The 17,416-nt window shown below is 53.0% G+C and overlaps 5 protein-coding genes across 5 annotated transcripts; 4 read left to right on the top strand and 1 right to left on the bottom strand.

The window, feature by feature from the left end:
- The first annotated feature begins 1,268 nt into the window (after positions 1–1,268).
- Positions 1,269–4,711, top strand: BO97DRAFT_8095 (Rho family guanine nucleotide exchange factor CDC24). The gene is made up of 4 exons (XM_025701080.1): positions 1,269–2,469; positions 2,541–2,789; positions 2,902–3,088; positions 3,156–4,711. Exons 1-4 carry the CDS (start codon positions 1,495–1,497, stop codon positions 4,481–4,483), a joined length of 2,739 nt encoding a protein of 912 aa, XP_025556672.1. The 5' UTR covers positions 1,269–1,494; the 3' UTR covers positions 4,484–4,711.
- Positions 4,712–5,985: 1,274 nt separating this feature from the next.
- BO97DRAFT_467067 (putative aminotransferase, classes I and II) lies at positions 5,986–9,684 on the top strand. Its single transcript, XM_025699614.1, has 5 exons — positions 5,986–6,415; positions 6,616–7,091; positions 7,151–7,436; positions 7,495–8,081; positions 8,351–9,684. The coding sequence occupies exons 1-5, from the start codon at positions 6,334–6,336 to the stop codon at positions 9,635–9,637; spliced, it is 2,718 nt and encodes a 905-aa protein (XP_025556671.1). The 5' UTR covers positions 5,986–6,333; the 3' UTR covers positions 9,638–9,684.
- A 237-nt stretch (positions 9,685–9,921) lies between these two features.
- BO97DRAFT_359356 (sucrase/ferredoxin-like domain-containing protein) lies at positions 9,922–11,299 on the top strand. The gene is made up of 2 exons (XM_025692315.1): positions 9,922–10,364; positions 10,464–11,299. The coding sequence occupies exons 1-2, from the start codon at positions 9,975–9,977 to the stop codon at positions 11,172–11,174; spliced, it is 1,101 nt and encodes a 366-aa protein (XP_025556670.1). The 5' UTR covers positions 9,922–9,974; the 3' UTR covers positions 11,175–11,299.
- A 661-nt stretch (positions 11,300–11,960) lies between these two features.
- Positions 11,961–14,925, bottom strand: BO97DRAFT_8056 (i-AAA protease YME1). The gene is made up of 5 exons (XM_025701076.1): positions 14,777–14,925; positions 14,573–14,701; positions 14,383–14,497; positions 12,560–14,313; positions 11,961–12,503 (listed from the first exon to the last, which is right to left on the bottom strand). Exons 1-5 carry the CDS (start codon positions 14,804–14,806, stop codon positions 12,099–12,101), a joined length of 2,433 nt encoding a protein of 810 aa, XP_025556669.1. The 5' UTR covers positions 14,807–14,925; the 3' UTR covers positions 11,961–12,098.
- A 597-nt stretch (positions 14,926–15,522) lies between these two features.
- Positions 15,523–16,850, top strand: BO97DRAFT_8072 (uncharacterized protein). The gene has a single exon (XM_025701078.1). The coding sequence runs from the start codon at positions 15,630–15,632 to the stop codon at positions 16,761–16,763; it is 1,134 nt and encodes a 377-aa protein (XP_025556668.1). The 5' UTR covers positions 15,523–15,629; the 3' UTR covers positions 16,764–16,850.
- Positions 16,851–17,416: the final 566 nt, after the last annotated feature.

Genomic DNA, 17,416 nt, shown 5'->3' with positions numbered 1-17,416 from the left:
ACATAACTAACTTCTCCTTCCTCCTTGAGGTATTTTGCCCCCCTCTTCTTCTTTACTCTCTCTGTCTTTATCTACATCTCTCTCTCTCTCTCTCTCTCTCTCTCTTGTCTACATATCAATCTAATTCTCTCTCCCTCCTCTCTGTCTTTACTCTTTCTTCCCCCTTTAATCCCCTTCTGTTAGGTAACTGACTGACTACCGATCGACTGGATTTCCTGCTTCGGGGGAAGCTGACGCGCGCTATTTCCACCGAGTGGTGGAACTCTCTCTCCCTTCTTCACTTTGTCTTGAGTCCTGGAGCCGAGTGTTTCCTCTCCTTTTGCCTCTCTCTCTATCGCTCTCCCTCCCTCCTTTTTCCAATCCTCCTCCGCGGGATATTTTTCCACCCCCCTCTCTCTCTCCCCTTTCTCTCACTCTTTCTCTTTCTCTTTCTCTTTCTCATCTGCTTCTTTCCCTTCCTTTCTCTTGATTTGAATTTGTCATTGACCTCGTGCATCGAGTCTCCTGTGATTTGAACCTTGTGTTGCTTTGCCTCCCGCCGCGGCTGTAACCACCGACTACTACAACTTCTTCAGCTCGCTTGGTTGAGGGGCAAAATCCGACTCGAACCAAAGCACCTGCTGAACAACTGGAACTGGAACTGGAACTGGAACTTCATCCCGCCTTTCCCTTCTCCGTATTCAATTCTTCTTCCTCTTCTTCTTCTTCTTTCCCCCTCCTCTCCCTCCCCCATCAGAACCACCCACCGAACAATTCCATAATCACGTCGCCTCCCCTCCCTTCCCTTCCCTTCCCTTCCCTTTCCCTTTTTCCCCCCATTTATCTTGCCGCTTGCCTGGCTGCAGCGGCAAACCCCACATCCACCCTCTTTCTTTTTGGATTGTTCCTCCAACAATATTATTCTCTCCCTTGGCTTACCGTTTTGGCCATCACTCATTTCTAATCTGCATACACTTGAACAAGAGAGAAAAGGAAAAGAATAAACAAAATAGAAAGAGGGGCGCTGTCGCCAGCAAGGGTCGGAGATTTAAACCTGGCACCCTTCGCCCGCGCTAAAGGAAGAAAACCCCCCCAAGCTATTAAAAGATCACAAGGAGAGATTTTTATTCTCTGTCGCGATCCCCTCCCCGCGCAACTTTCCCAAGGCCAAGGTATTTATCCCCATTCCCGATCGGCTCCCTGGCGACTCTCTTGCCAGAGTCGAAGGGTCGAGACACGGAAGACCAGCTTGCGGTTATCGGACTGACTCACTTTAGGGATAGTGAACCGTACCACTATCTCCACTCTAAGTTTCCCTAGCTGCTCGCTTGTTCCCATTCATCCCGCATCGGTCCACCGGCTCGCATTCATTGATCCATGCTCGACTTGCTGTTCCCTGTGCAACTACGACCGTTCTTCCCGTCCACGCCCACGTCCATCTACCTTTGATCTGCTGCGCAGATTCACCTTCCCTCACATTCCTCCCGATACGGTCCCAGTCGGCCTCAACACGCGATGGCCGACACCGCCATCTCAAATGGCGGTCCTATCGCTGAGGACAACATCATCAATCGCCGCGGCGGCGAGTCCATCTACCAAAGCTGCGTTAATCTGAAGAAGCGCTTAGCAGAGGTGCCCAACTTCGAACCCCATATGCAGGAGATGGAGGAGGCGGACCTCGTGCAAGGGAATACCGATCCGGTCGCCTCGCTTTGGAACTGTTTGCGAAATGGTTACCCCCTCTTGGCCATCTACAACGCTTCGGGGCCCGACGAGAATCTCGAGATCGATCCCGCCAAAGTCCCCGAGGCCAAACGTCCCAAGGCCGCCACTTTCAAATTCCTGCAAGCCTCCCTGCAGGAACTAGCTTTTCCCCAGCAAGATTGCTTCCTGATCACCGATCTGTACGGGGAGAATACCACCGGATTCCTCAAAGTGATCAAGATGGTGAATCGTGTTCTAGACATCCTGGAGATGCAGGGACAGTTGAAGCGACCGTCCGGTGATCCAGCACGCGCTCCGGTAAAAGGCGCCGTCAAACTCACCAAGCGAGAGCACATCCTCAAGGAGCTGTTGGAAACCGAGCGCGACTATGTCCACCACCTGCAAAATCTGCAAGCGCTGAAGAAGGAACTGGAGGAAACGGGAGCCCTGACTGGAGATCATAGCCATCAAATCTTCCTGAACTTGAACAACCTTCTCGATTTTGCGCAACGGTTCTTGATTCGGATTGAGCAGCACTACGCTTTGCCGGAGGAGAGACAGAACTGGGGTGAACTCTTCATACAACACGAGGAAGCCTTCAAACAATATGAACCCTTCATTGCGAACCAGTTGCGGTGTGACGAGGTCTGTCTGAGAGAATGGGATAAGATCCGAGTGGCCCCGCGATCCCTTGATTTACAACAGATGGTGGCCCAACCCGCGACTCTGAACGGTTTCTTCGTGAAGCCCTTCCAGCGTTTGACCAAATACCCGTTAATGCTTAAGGTAAGAATTGGTCAATTCAGTCGTGAATCGCCCTTGCCGTGTTTCATCACTCGTCGCTAACGGTTGCACAGGAACTCGGCAAGCAAATGGAAGATCCAGATCTCCAGAACGATATCCAGCGCGCAATCGATGCGATTCAATCGGTCTTAGACTCGGCAAACGACGCCATCGATCAAGAACATCTGCAGACGGCGGTGAAGGACCTAGACGACCGTGTAGACGACTGGAAAGCTTTGAAGATAGAGGCTTTTGGGGACCTCCTTCGGTTTGGCACGTTCTCTGTCATTAAAGGCGACAATGGAAAGGATTCCGAGAGAGAGGTCAGTCCCCATCGGGGTCCCATTGCGGGCAATGATTTGTTCATAACATGTCAACCCACTCAGAAGCGTTAAGAACCCGTGGCTGACTTGAGGAACCTCTCCTCCCGTGCAGTATCACATCTACCTGTTCGAACGAATTCTTCTGTGCTGCAAGGATATCAACCCTAACAAGCAGAAGACAAAGTTGATGGTTGGAAAGGACAAGCCTGCCATAACTGCCAAGGGCAAAGCACGCCTTCAGCTCAAGGGCCGCATCTATATGGCAAATGTGACCGATGTGCTCTGTATGCCAAAACCAGGTAAGAATACCCTACTGCATAAACGAATTCGCACAAGTGGCTCGGTATCTGATTCCGACCTCTACAGGAGCCTATCGCATTCAGATCTTCTGGAAAGGCGACCCAGGCGTCGTCGACAACTTCATTATTCGCTACCAGAATGAAGATACCATGCGTAAATGGAGCAGGGACATCGAAGCACAGCGAGCCATACAGGCGGAGCAGCGCAGCGCACGTAACACCGGCACGTCGGAAACCGAATTCATGTATATGAAGGCCATGGCCAACATGCCCAACCCGTACCAGCAGGAATATGACGAGGAACAGGCTGCGACCAAGGAGGCCGCGTTTTTCTCCGAATTTCCCATGAGTCGCAACGCCTCCAGTACTAGTCTCCGGACTCGTTCAGCGACCGGAGGCAGCGGCAGCTCGGGTCCGGTCGGTCGTCCGCCTCGCTTCCCTGTGCCTGACCCCAACTTGTCCGTACATACACAGTTCCCCGGTGGCCAAATGTCGCCGGCTGAAAGGAACGCTAACTCTTATTTCTCTCCGGTTGCCGAAACCCCATCTACAAGGTCCAGTTCGCAGTCTACCGGATACTTTGGCAGCCGGCAAGCCACGCCCACAAACAACTGGAACGAAGATCATCCTCGCTATACGGCACCTGCCTTATCTCGTGCTACATCCAGGGACGGCCCTAACTCCAACCCCTACTTCAATGGGGCTCCTAATGGACGATCTGCCCAGCGTCCCTCATTACCCCCCATGTCGGGACCGTCTGCGCAGGCAGCTAATGGCATGGCACAGCGGATGCGGTCCGCTAGCAGTCCTGATATTCACCAGCACAACCCCGAGGTCCGTCGGTACATGCAAACGATCGACAATGTCCCGGTCCCGCCTATCCCTGCTCATATGGCCAGCATGAAGGCACCAATCAACCGAAGCCAAAACAACTCCCCCACCAACTCCCAGCTCCCTATCCGAAACGCCAACCATCTTTCTAACCCGCATTTCCACGAGCCGCAATACGGCGACTACCGGCCCAACACCTCGGCTACCGATCAGCCAACTTCGCCTTTGAGCCATGAACCCGATGAGGAGCCCCTCATGCCCACGCAACTCAAGGTGAAGGTCAATTTCGATGACAACTACGTTACATTGGTTATTGCAAGTAACATCATGTTCCGCTCCCTGATCGACCGAGTGGACGCCAAGCTGGCTCGATTCACGAGCAAGTCGATCGGCAGCAAATCAGTCCGTCTCCGATACCGCGATGAAGACGGGGATTTCGTGACTATCGACAGTGATGAAGCCGTTCAATTGGCCTTTCTGGAATGGCGGGAGCAGCAGCGCGATATGCTTGCTCGGGGCCAAGTGGGGGAGATCCAACTGTACTGCCAGGCAGTCGAGACCTAAGTGTGATAGAGCTGAACTAGAGCCGCAGCATTGTCACATGTTTTGGCATGACCTCCTTCTCCTCCCACCCTCTTTGTCTTTCTTGCTTTCATCGTCCATTTATTCCCCTCTTCGCATCTGTTCCTGTTGTGTTTCTCGATTACTGCCAATATCATCTATTTTCTATGAGCTGGAAAGCGAAGAGACACCGATAACCCCATCATTCGCCGGCGCTGTCTCCTGGTTGCGCTCTTACTCATCTTTTGCTAGATTTGGCTCTGAGGCTCTGGCCATCCTTTGATTCTTGCATGCCATGAATTTTAGGAGTGACTAAGCCCTTGGCCAGACTGCTACTCTGCTTGTCCCATTGCATGGAGTCGGGTCTTGGGAATTGTGCTGGATCATACTGATTTATTGGGAATGCCTTTTTCTGTGGCAATGTTGATGACTGCGTTTGATCTGATCTACATGACTGCATGATGTATGTATACTGCTATTGCTTTTCACGCATACCGGATTGCGGGTTGAGAGTCGAGTTGTACAGTGTTCCTGCATTTTCCTTGCACCTTGCCTGTTATGTTTTATCTGTCGGCTATGTTGGTTGCGTTGGGTCGTACCTGACCGCGGTCAGAAACGACGGTTGGGAAATACGGCCAGAGAGCCAGAGAGCCTGAACCGTAATGAAAATAGATTTGTGTTTCACTCTCTTTTTAATTCCCTTTGTTCCTCAAGAAGCGCGTAGGTGTCTGTCTGGTTCTGCGGGTTGTCGAGCTGGACGTGGCGCATTCTCGGGTTTGACCTAAGGATCGGGCAGGGAGGGCAATGTCTTTCAGGGAGGGGGAGAGGGGCAAACAACAGATGCATGAGACTCGTCCAGAGCCGAACGCCTTCCTCCTGAGATCTCCGTTCGTTAGTTATTCACACTGATATTTAATATACCAGGGCTGAGGAGTAGACAAGAACCGGGAATTCGGGTCCCATCCGAGTGGTCCACTTTTTATTCCACTCAAATCATCCACCGAAGCCGTCGATCGGGGCGGGAATCGAAGGAATCGATGCGGTCTGGACAGGCGGGCTCGAAAAGGGAGGACTGCGTGCTGCTATGCATCGATGGGCATAGACGGTGACAAGTGAGGCATTTAACATGTTTCGAAGTCCTCGAAATGCAGCAGGCGCCCGACTCCTGAGTGAGTTCTGACCATGCGGGATTATTATTTGGAAATTTGTATTGATTCAGGGGGAGGTCGGGCTGCCAATAGTATGACGGCATCCGAGGTCGGAAAGGATGATGTGGAGGACGCTGAGTAGACCAACACGCTGGGTCAAGATGGGCGGTGGACTAGTCACTAGTAGTCACTGCTTATGGCTTTGATGATGATGTCGATGGTTGGTGGGTGGGGACCAGAGAGGGGGAGAGACAAAGTTGGAGAAGGGCAGTTGTTGAAGAGGACCAGTTGGAAACAATCAGGAAGATCCCATCCCTCAATTGGATCCCAACTGAGTTGGAGGCAATTCAGGTTCAGGCCGCCTTTTCTATTTTTTATTTTTTTCTCTTCGCTCTCATCGTCTACTGTATTTCTGTGAACAAATTATTTCTTATATTATACTATTATTCCCTCCCTCCTTCGCTACACCCCTCTTTCCTCTCTTTCCTTTTCTTCTTCATTCTCCTACCCATCATCTCCACACCGTCTAGGGATCCTAGGGAAACCCCAGACTGGTACTTTGGTCTCAATTTCATTGCCTCCTACTTCCGTGCCTCTTTCTAAATACACAGGTTGAGAAAGCGCCACCGATTCTGTCTATCGACCCTTGTATATATAGTCCGTCCATATATAACGCTAGGCCCCTCTCTTGCCAAGCAGTCCATCATGTCTTTCTCCGGCCGTCGTGTGAGCATCCTGCGTCCCGGAAACCGTCGGTTTTCGCTGGGCAAGGAACTGTCCGAGAACGGTACGTCAAATTCCGGTTTCTGTTCCTGTGTCGTTCCATGGGGTCTTTGGGGGGCAGAGCGAGAGCACCGCAGCTCGGAATTCGAAAAGAAAATATTAGCGGGGCAATCTCTCAGCATACATACAAGCCTTTTGCTAGGAACAATAGACCATAAAACTATTTATTACGTGCATGTCATCTGACGGATCTCGCCCTTGCAGAACTCCGATCGGAAACTCACCGTCAATTCCGCAGCGCCCATGAGGGTCACCGTCCCCATGCCGGTCTCGATGCCTCTCGTGCCTCCACGGGTGTCGTCTGGTGTACAGAGCGCGCGAGCGAACACGGCTACGCAGAGGATCCCTCGAGCTGGGCCAACCTTGGCCAGGGTGCCCCCGAAGCCGACGATGAGATCGATGGCAGTTTCCCCCGTCCCACCAGCATTCCCATCACCTCCGCCGCTCGCGAGTACGGCCCGACCGCCGGTATCAAGCCTCTGCGCGCCGCCGTCGCCCGCTTGTACAACGAACATTACCGTCAGGGCAAGGAGAGCCAGTATACCTGGGAGAATGTCTGCATTGTCCCCGGTGGTCGTGCTGGATTGATCCGTATCGCTGCCATCCTGGGCAACTCGTACCTGTCTTTCCCGATTCCCGATTACTCCGCCTACTCGGAGATGTTGACATTGTTTAAGAACGTAGGTGGTCCCACAGGTCGTCCGTGCTGTGTTTGTATACTCACTTACGTGCTGCTTAGATTGCGCCCATTCCCATCCCTCTTGCCCAGGATGACCACTACCACATCCATCCCGATAAGATCGCGGAGGAAATCGCCCGCGGTACCTCTGTCCTGTTGACCTCCAACCCTCGTAACCCGACCGGCCACTTCGTCTCCCACGAGGAGCTCGCTCGCATTCAGGATATCTGCAGAGATCGCGCGACGCTGATTCTCGACGAGTTCTACGGTGGTTACAACTATACCACCGACTGTGACGGATCCACCATCAGCGGTGCTGAGCACGTGGTGGATGTCAACCAAGATGGTTCGCTATGAATTCTGGATATGCTTCCTTTGGTTTCATGCCATGCTGACTATTACAGATGTCTTGTTGATTGACGGTCTCACGAAGCGTTTCCGTCTCCCGGGATGGCGTATCGCCTGGGTTGTCGGTCCCAAGGAGTTCGTTGATGCCCTGGGTTCTGCTGGCTCGTACCTGGACGGTGGCGCCAACGTGCCCTTCCAGGAGGCCGCCATCCCTATGCTTGAGCCTTCCCTCGTGAGAGCTGAGATGAAGGCGTTGCAGACTCACTTCCGTGAGAAGAGAGACTTTGTTCTTCAACGCCTGCACGAGATCGGTTTCCGCGTAAAGGATGTCCCGCAGGCCACCTTCTACATCTGGCTTGATCTCACCTCTCTGGAGCCTCCCCTCCCTAAGGAGGCTAACATTTCCGACGGATTGAACTTCTTCAACGCGCTCTTGACCGAGAAGGTCATTGTGGTGCCGGGTATCTTCTTCGATTTGAACCCCGCTAAGAGACGTGATCTCTTCGACAGTCCTTGCCACCACTTCGTTCGTCTGAGCTACGGGCCTAAGATGGATGTCCTGAAGATGGGTCTGGACGGTATCGAGAGGGTGATCCGCCGCGCTCGCGCCCAGTTCGAGCCCAAGCCGGAGGATGAGGTTGCCGTTGAGGACGATTGAAGGGCTTGCATACATTTCCGCCTTTCAGCGTTATTGTGATTTGTAGTGCAGTAGATAGTACGGGACGTAGATGAATATATACACATTTTTAATTTGCCCCCCCAAATCACGCAGACTTGCCCACTGCCATTAGAGCACTTATCGGCAAGGTATACTATATATCACGTGACCTACTCTCTCCTTTAACCGGTCGGGCATCCCTCCCGGAATCCGCATCCCTGACATCTTCCAGCCAGCTCGTGCTTGTTAACTAGAGCGGCGCAGAGGTTGACGATGTGCAATATGATGTGTGTGCGATTATGGCCCTCAACCTCCAGCGCTTTCTTAACTTGACATTCTTTACCTTTCTTTCGGTGGTCCTCTTCCTCCTCATTATCCTTACCCCGGCCGACGCGATCTACCAGTGCTACATCACCCGACGCCTCACGAACATCTTCATTATCACGGGCGGCTACGTGGTCACCTTCATTCTCACAATCCTCATCTATGCAACACGCCTGTACACCAACCGTACCGTTCTCTCTGGAATCCCCAAGGCTTGGATCCCCGTGGAGAAGGAAGATGTGGGCAAGAGCGTGCGACGACTGGTGAAGGAAGGGCTGGCCCACAGCGCGATCATTGCCTACCAAGCCCGCCCGCGCGACCTCGCTGCCGACGGGGATAGCTTTGCCAACTACGAGTCGCTGCTGATCGACCGCGAGCACCCGCCCTGGGGCCAGATCGAGCATCCCGGGTGGTCCTCTCCTTCATGCGCGGACTTACCGGATCTCCCGTACCGGACCGTGATCCAAGAACTGCCTCATCTGATTGAGGCCAAAGCCGTTTCCCTCGCGCCTCCCGATCCGATCTTCGCGGGGGTGCATCGGTCGCTTCGCGCGCCGTTCTCTGATACCGACGAGTCGTTCCCAGATACCCGGGTGGTGGAAGTGCTACGGCGGCCGGTCTCGATGGGCCTGCGCGAATACCTGCAGCATCTCGCTGGCCTGGATGTTATCCATCCGCCGGAGGTGGGCGCGGAGTTCATCGCGCTCTACGAACGGGCGCGCTTCTCGTCGCGGGATCTACATGAGGACCAATTCAGGGAGTTGATGCATGTCTTTGCGGAGCTGTTGCGAGGGATGAAGGGGCTGGATCCGCAGGTGCTGGCTGAGCTGCAGGATGGCAGGAGCAGTCATACGGAGAGTGAGTCCGTCATCGGGCCTTCAGACGAGGAAGGCGAGACGGAGACCATAGACTCATTCCAGGACAGCGATGCACTCTCCCGGGGCCGCAGTAATAGCCTCCGGCCTTCGAACGCGTCGTCCTCTTGGGATGCCCATTCCGCTAGACACGGTCGCTGGTCGCCGGTTTGGTCGAGACGGTCGGATGCGCACCATCGCGCAGTGGAGCCGCCCCGGACGCCGTCCATGCGCTCCCTTCGCCGACTACCATCTAATGTGTCGGGGAGCTCGGGCGGCAGCGTCATTCATTTGGTGGAAGCGCGGGGACCGACGGATCTACCGTATGCTTTCAATTTTGGGGGGAGCGTCGAACGCCTTTAATCCCGAGGTACGAATGTGCTAGTTTTAATGTGATAATTAAGTCCGATGAGGAACGCAATTCCCGTTAGTAATGTCATCCCTTTATTGGCCCCTTTTTATTGCTCCCCCACATTTCCGAGCAAGATAACCGGGTCGGCGACAAACCCGACGCACGTGATGTGATGGCTTCCGGTCGGAGAAGTTCTTAGCCAAACATTCCATCATTATTGTGTTGTCTTGGTAGTGATTGATAAGATCTGACGTTTCCCTTCCCCTCCGGAGTTTTTGGTCCTACCCCTCCCTCCCTCCCTCCTCCGTGTACCCCTCCTTCTTCCTGTTCCACAAAGACATAAAAGCCATGCAATCATTCATCCAGCGCGGCGCCGCCTTCTTTACACCCAGTCGATCGGTCACCCCGAAAGACAACAATAGACCCCAGGCCAGCGACGATGCCGTCGTCACCGCGACCGAAGACTTCAAGCAGGCGCCCGACGCCGACACGCTATTCCCGAAGGTCGACCCAGCCGTAGACGGAGAAGACTGCCTGCAGGACTGCGCCTCGTGCACGGTGAAATACCCGGCCAAGTTCGACGTGGACCAGGAGGACAACATGTACGGCAACATCGACGAGTGGGCGACGCACCTACTGGTCGCGACGGGGAAGACGGACTGGGTGCGCGACGTGGCGGACGAGGCGGGCAGTGTGATGGAGGCGATAGAGAAGGGGGGGCTTGTTCCTAGTAATGGGGTACGCTACTACTTTTACTCCTACTTCCCAGACTGTACCTCCCAACCCCCGCCCTCCCTTTTCTCTAAAGTTACTGACACCGCTATTGCATTGCTGCAGAAGCTCAAACTCTCGGCCTCCAACATGCCCGTGCCCGACGAATACCACTACCACGAACAAGGCCACCAACCCACGACCGTCCTCCTCCTTCCAAGCTTCACCATCGTCGACCACGTCACGCCGGCTCTGGCACCAGATCTAATCAAGTACTTCGTCAACCGCGCGCCCACGACCACCACGCCTTTGAGCGTGACCTCCAGCCCTGATCCCTCGCAAGAAGCAGACCAAGAACAACCAGACACTCAAATAAGCACACCCCTCCGCGCCCGCCCCTCCCCCCACTCAGCCATCATCCTCCTCTGCTCGCACCGCACCCGCGACGCCCGCTGCGGCCAATCCGCCCCGCTCCTGCGCAAGGAATTCGAGCGCCACCTGCGCCACCTGCACCTGTACCGGGACCTGGACGACGAGCGGCCCGGCGGCGTGGGGATCTATTTCATTAACCATGTCGGGGGGCATAAGTATGCGGCTAATGTGATTGTCTATCGGAAGAGGGATATGGATTCGTATACTAAGGAGTCTGGGGATTTGTCTGGGGATGGTGGTGTTACTGGGGGTGAAGGCGCAGCCCAGGGAATCTGGTTGGCCAGGGTAAGGCCGCAGGATTGTGAGAATATTATCCGGTATACGGTTTTGCAGGGGAAGGTGGTTAAGCCTTCGGTGCAGTTGCGGGGTGGGTTTGATCGACAGAGGGGGTTGACTAGTTGGTAATCTTCTTTCTTTTCTTTTTGGCCTTGGGTGTAGGGGATTGGTCGGTTGGGTTGGTGTGGCATTTATATATATTCGGACTCGGTTATACTTGTGTTTATCAAGAGTTCTACTCAAGACAGAAGGAGAACAATTCATAGAGTTGAGATGGGTTATGTTTCCGTTACTGTTTGTCTGTTTAAGTCAGGGATGTTTGGGTATAATTTGGTCTTATGTTTATGTTCTTGTAATGGGTTGAGCGCGCCAGGGAGCTGTAAAGAAGGGGGGTCCGGGGGTTCTCCCCCGGGACGCTTATATTCTAGTAATTATTAGGATTGCAATTACCAGGAAGCTGAAAGGAAGGGCGGCTTTTAATGAACGGCGTGTCAAAGACACTTACAGAGTACAATAACTGACTCACCAATTAAGGTAGCTTACTATGGTGGAGTACGTGTCAATGTTCGCAGTCTCTGGATTATGAATCTGTATTTAATCCATCCACAAGCTCATGCCTGCGAACTCGACTTATGCTTATTGGGTACATATATGTACACGCATATCATTCAACACAACCGATTCCCATGGAAAGACAAGGGTCCTCCCATTTCTCGAGGTACCCAGCTTGATACATACATATGTAAACGTCATAGGACGATCCGGGATGCAAATTGACCAGTAGAAGAAGAAATGTAAAAAGCCAATTGTGAACAATACAAGACAGAAAAGAAAAACCGCGGAGGGATGCACAGTGTAGAACAGTATAAGATGATTTGATATTGAAAAGATCAACCGGTTGAAAATTGATCGCGTCGTGGTAGGCCAAATTTGACGGAACATGGGGCATGATGAAGGAGGAATAAAGAGACATGAGGTTTGGAGAGCGGAGTCGTGGGAAGAGAAAAAGGAATTTTATAGGTCAAGGGAGAAGAGTTGAAGTAGTACTTGCACTTATTCCTCAGCGGAATTGGCAGCGGACGACGTATCGGTCGTCTGTGGCGACGTCAAGTTTCCTGTAGAGAAAACATCGGGCAACTTAAGGGGCGCGGCTGCGGACGATTCTAACTTCTCGAGCTTTTCTCCCCGAAGAACCTTCTCCATCTCCTCCTTGGTCAATGTTTCGTACTCGATCAGAGCCTTGGTCAGCAGCTCAAGCTCGTTGCGCTTCTCAGTCAAGATGTTGGTGGCGCGGACGCGAGCCTCCTCGACGATACGTCGGACTTCGGCTTCAATTTCTTGCTTGGTTTCGGACGACAGGCTGCTATAGTTGGAGCCCAAGTCGACATTTCCGAGTTTCTTAGAGTAGCCAAATCGGGTGACGAGGGTGAAGGCAGTTTCAGTAGCCGATTGGATATCCTGCAGTCTGTCAGCAAACAAGGCATTTCAAAAAGGGGATGCAAGACCAAACATACGTGTGAGATCCCGCTGGTGACTTTGTCGGGACCGAAGACGAGCTCCTCGGCAGCCTTACCACCCATGGACACATCTATATCAGACAGATACTGGGTGTAGTTCTTGGACACCATATCCATCTCAGGCAAGAAGTGCGTAATACCCAGCGCCATACCCCGGGGAACAATGGTGATCTTATAAAGAGGCATGGAAGATTCCGAGAAGTAGGCGACGAGAGCATGACCCGCTTCGTGATAAGCAGTAAGAAGCTTGTCCTTGTCTTGAATGACGCGACTGCGAGCCTCTGCTCCCATCATAATCTTGTCCTTAGCATAGTCAAAGTCCTTGGGGCCGACCTTGGCCTTCTTGTTCCTGCTAGCATATATAGCGGCCTGGTTGACCAGGTTCTCCAGGTCAGCACCGGAGAACCCAGGAGTGCCACGGGCAATAACAGCCACATCAACATCTGTGCCAATCTGTACGTTCTTCATCTTATGCTTGAGAATTTCCATGCGGCCGCGAACGTCTGGCAGCCCGACGGTCACCTTCCGATCGAAACGACCGGGACGCGTGAGAGCCTTATCAAGCAGCTGAGGGTAGTTGGTTGCTGCGATGATGATGACACCACTGCTCTGTGAGAATCCATCGAGTTCAGTGAGCAACTGGTTTAGGGTTTGCTTCACATAGGCAGCGTCCCTATCGTTTCTTTTCGCACCAATAGCATCCAGCTCATCAATGAATATGATGGCAGGGGATTTTGCACGGGCCGAATTGAAGAGTTCCCGGACACGCTTGGCACCGACACCAACGTAGACTTCGTCGAATTCCGAGCCAGACATGAAGAAGAACGGAACACCGGCCTCGCCTGCGACAGCACGTGCGAGGAGAGTTTTACCAGTACCAGGAGGACCAACCAAGAGAACACCCTTCGGCAACTTGCCACCGAGCGAGTTGAACCGTTCTGGGTTTACCAGAAATTCAACAAGCTCCTGCAGCTCATCCTTAGCCTCGTCACAGCCATGAACATCGCTGAAGCGCACGGTCTGATGTTCCGGCTGGGCTTCGTTGGGCTGACTGTTTTTAACGTTCCTCAACAGGCCGGAAGTTTCAAACAGAAGTGCAATAACGATGTAAGCAATATAAGTGATGGCTACCAAAAGGATAATAAACCTGAGCCAGCGGAAGAGATGACCTGTGAAGGTCTCCTCCACGACAACGTGCAAAGGTGCCTCTTTGGCTCCGGTGCCGGTCTGGTTGGGTACCGCGTGTACTTTACCATGAGAACCCGTAGAGAGGACGGCCTGACCAATAGCTTGTAGTTGATCGGCCCTGAGTTGTGGTTGCTGGAAATGACCAGGAGCGGACTGTGGGTTGCCGCCTAAGAAAGGTACTGAGCCGTCTGCGCCGCTGACCCGTTGCAATGCCTTGTGATAGATCGCTTCAGTAGCCGCATTGCTAGCAAAGTACCCAGACCTGTAACGTTCGAGGATGATCGCAGGGTGGTTCGCACGTAGGAGAGCCTGATAGAATGCATTTTGGGCGTTTGCGCTGCTGGGGTTGTTGTTCGCTGTTTTCTCCCTCTGGGCCAATAGGGCCTGGGAGGGACCCCCAAAAAGGTAGCGCTGTTGTTGCAGACGTGACAGACCGTGTAGTTGCGGGGCGTGGCGGATGAGGTTCGGATTTGCGGTACTTGCGGTCAGCGTAGAGAAAAGACGAGGTGCGGGTGTGGCGAGACGACGGCTGATAGTAAATGGTGAACTCCCGAATGTCGCCCCTAGAGAATGAAGATGGCATTAGGATTCGGTTGAATATAGCGATATCTAGGAGAGAGGAGATGAAATACCACCGAGCAGAGAGCGGGCGAACCCAGAGTTCATCGGCCTGTGAATAATAGCCGATTTGAGGGCCTCGGAAGATACCATCGTCAAGCATTCCGGTAACGCGAGTCGGGGGGATCCCTAGAAGAGGCAAAACACCATGAGCACACATTCTGCGAAAGCTATACATCAAGCAGTGGCGCGGACAAAGCATACAATCGGATTCGTTTCCCGAGCAGTGCGTTGCGGTTGAGGACCGGAGGCGGAGTTCTCGAACTTCTTCCAGGGCGCATTTAATGAATTCGAGATAGAAGGCCAGACGTCCGATGTCACAGCGGCCAAGTTCTAGAGCGAAGCAAGGTCATTAGTGGATAACTCCTTTATAGGAAGTTATTGGAAGAGAGACCAGATGGTCCTTACCGGCCTAGGAATCGAGACGTGGAACGCCATGGTTAGAAAATGGCGGCACGTGGCCGCTGATAACCAGGATTACCCTTCGGTGAAGAAGTGAGAAGAAGACAGCAAGGTATGAGCCGGTCAATGTTCAATGAAGACAAGAGCCATCCCCTTCCACTTCGAGATGATGAATCGGCGAAGGTAGAAGAGTGCCGGGGATGACGATGTCGGGTCTGGCTGATATTCGGCGGGCGGCGAAAGTCATCTGCCGAACATTGCCACCGCGGCTTCAATGGAGTTCCGTAGTCGGTCACACCGTCCACGTGATGCTGCGTTGAATAGAGCGAGGTTCGCATGTCTGTTTGTTGACCGTCGCAATTGTCGTCGCAATCGCCAGCATTGTCGGTCATTGTCCATCATCTTGCCTTTGCTCTGGCACAGAGATGCTCTCAACACAGGTTATGAAGTTATAATGCTGCATACGCCAGCCCTCCGGATATCAGCATCTCCGGACAGAAGGTATGGTATTGTATTTGATGTACCATACGGTGGACGATGCTATTTGCCCGCAATCCGTGGTTCAGCCCCGGACACGGGGACGGGGTCTTCGTCGACCTCCAGCTCGTTCATCGCCAGAACCTCATCCTGGTGTCTGGTTATATAACTGGCTCGATGATTCGGGACTATCGACCCATACCCCCGCCGCTAGCCACGTAGTTTCTCTGCGTCCGATGTCCCATGGCCGAGCCTTGGAATAATATATCAGTGACATTATATTCTCCGTGCCCTACACCAGGATCAGTTTCCAGGGCGTGGCAGATCAGTCGTACTGTTTCGACAAGCCTCATGGCCGCTTCGGCGCATACCAACAAAGGCAATGCCTAAAAAACTCATCTTCCTGTTGGGAGCACCCACCCAAACTGGCCTCCAGTGGGATGAGGAGCAACTACTCAAAGAACCCATCTTTCCGTTCAAGGACCCACATCTTCATGACGGAGAGTCATGGCGCCTGACAGACGCACAACCTGTTAAGTGGAGGCTTTTGCAGGACCTGCGGACATCTGAGTTGCTGCAAGGGAACTCCGACCTGAGGCCACGGAGATTGGCCTGCTTTTTGACGACCAGCGATCTCACCGTCTCTGGTGGCATCTCGGCGAATGAATCAGAGGGTTCGGCGCTCTCCCGGTTCTACGAGCATTCCTTCACCGTGCATGAGGTGTCTGAGATATCAACCGCTGGTGTTCGCTCCGGTGATTCCTTTCAAGGTAGCAGTTTATGGGCCGATAGCATCGGAAGCTCAATCGCAACAGTGAGCGAGAAAGAAGCGCCGAGCCCAGGGATTCTCTTCCACGGATCCGTTACCAATCTCCAGGATATTCCTACAGCAGCGTACTTGAACTCAATTGTGCCGCAGACGATGACTGTGAATCTGGTTGTGTCAATCATGACCATCCATCCTCCACGCCGGATTGTGACACGGCAATGGAAAAAGGAATTGGACTTGGTCGAGGTTGTAGTGGGCGATGACACACGAAGCGGATTTGGAGTAACCTTCTGGCTTCCTGCTGCAGACCAAGCACACACTGAGGACGAACTTGGAAAGTCGCTCGCGACACTGCGACCCCGAGATATTATTCTGATGCGCACGGTAGGACTTAGTTCCTTCCGGGAACGGGTGTATGGCCAAAGCCTGAGGAAGGGAGTCACTAAAGTCGACCTTCTGCATCGACAGCGGGTCGACGCAAACGATGCAGGCGGTGTCTACAGCGCGAAGAGGCTACGAGAATTCCAGCAGCAGCAGCAGCAGCAGCAGCAGCAGGGTCCTGCAGCCAAGAACGAAGAGGATCTGCTGGTGGTGAAAGTGAACGAGGTGCGCGAGTGGATCAGACGATTTGCGCCGGATGCGGCAGGCGGTGATGGTAGTAAGGGACGCCCAACACGTGGGCTGGCTGGAACTGCTACTAATGGTGGTGTTAACGCACTGCCTCCGGATACGCAAGAGTATAATTAGAACATAGACAACGGGCCGGCAAGTAAGGGTATAGAGAGCTGCGAAGCTCTTTCATTGTCACTCTCCTGATCATGCACATGACTCGCATGGCTGGTAACACCAACGCGAAAGAAGGCGGGAAGAACAGGATATCCATTGCCTGCCTTCCCAAGCAGGGAGCAACCGGAAAAGAGATCATACATGGACGATCAGAAGATCTTGAAGCTTAGGGTAAGTTACAGATCTTGGGGGGGGGGGACGGAGGGAGGCGATTATGCCTCTTGCATACACTAATGAGTTCACTGCGACGCTCGAGTAACAAGCTTCGAGATGCACTACCATAAAAGGTTGTCCATGGCGTGTGAATAGGGGAATGCAACCCGAGGAGGGTTGAGCAGCATCCACATGCCGAGATAATGAAGTGAACACAAGCGGTTGGGAATTATGACGACTTTCGCTGTAGATCATCATAGTGACCTCTTCAAGTGACCTCTTTGTGCAGTGATTGTATGCAAGTATGATACGATATTTGCTCATAAAGAACAGAGAACCCTCATCATACACATCTTCAGCAGTAAGCAAGCCTTGTAATGCGTAAGAAGTAAGAAAGTTCGCCGACAGGCTTGGATCCATCGATCCAGGGGCAAAAGAACAAGGAAGGACGAATAATAATG

Source organism: Aspergillus homomorphus (genome assembly GCF_003184865.1).
Source record: "Aspergillus homomorphus CBS 101889 unplaced genomic scaffold BO97scaffold_1, whole genome shotgun sequence".
Taxonomy (NCBI): domain Eukaryota; kingdom Fungi; phylum Ascomycota; class Eurotiomycetes; order Eurotiales; family Aspergillaceae; genus Aspergillus; species Aspergillus homomorphus.
Note: the sequence above shows the minus strand (reverse complement) of the source record. Positions and strands in the feature narration are given on the sequence as shown.

Bases quoted from the DNA above. Each gene is read 5' to 3' on its own strand.
- BO97DRAFT_8095 (XM_025701080.1), top strand. From the start codon at position 1,495: ATGGCCGACACCGCCATCTCAAATGGCGGTCCTATCGCTGAGGACAAC. The intron at 2,470-2,540 runs GTAAGAATTGGT...ACGGTTGCACAG, and splicing joins AATACCCGTTAATGCTTAAG to GAACTCGGCAAGCAAATGGA. The intron at 2,790-2,901 runs GTCAGTCCCCAT...CCTCCCGTGCAG, and splicing joins GAAAGGATTCCGAGAGAGAG to TATCACATCTACCTGTTCGA.
- BO97DRAFT_467067 (XM_025699614.1), top strand. From the start codon at position 6,334: ATGTCTTTCTCCGGCCGTCGTGTGAGCATCCTGCGTCCCGGAAACCGT. The intron at 7,092-7,150 runs GTAGGTGGTCCC...CGTGCTGCTTAG, and splicing joins TGTTGACATTGTTTAAGAAC to ATTGCGCCCATTCCCATCCC. The intron at 8,082-8,350 runs GTTGAGGACGAT...CTTGTTAACTAG, and splicing joins AGCCGGAGGATGAGGTTGCC to AGCGGCGCAGAGGTTGACGA.
- BO97DRAFT_359356 (XM_025692315.1), top strand. From the start codon at position 9,975: ATGCAATCATTCATCCAGCGCGGCGCCGCCTTCTTTACACCCAGTCGA. The intron at 10,365-10,463 runs GTACGCTACTAC...GCATTGCTGCAG, and splicing joins GGCTTGTTCCTAGTAATGGG to AAGCTCAAACTCTCGGCCTC.
- BO97DRAFT_8056 (XM_025701076.1), bottom strand. From the start codon at position 14,806: ATGGCGTTCCACGTCTCGATTCCTAGGCCG. The intron at 14,498-14,572 runs GTATGCTTTGTC...TGCCTCTTCTAG, and splicing joins CTCGGGAAACGAATCCGATT to GGATCCCCCCGACTCGCGTT. The intron at 12,504-12,559 runs GTATGTTTGGTC...GACAGACTGCAG, and splicing joins TCACCAGCGGGATCTCACAC to GATATCCAATCGGCTACTGA.
- BO97DRAFT_8072 (XM_025701078.1), top strand. From the start codon at position 15,630: ATGCCTAAAAAACTCATCTTCCTGTTGGGAGCACCCACCCAAACTGGC.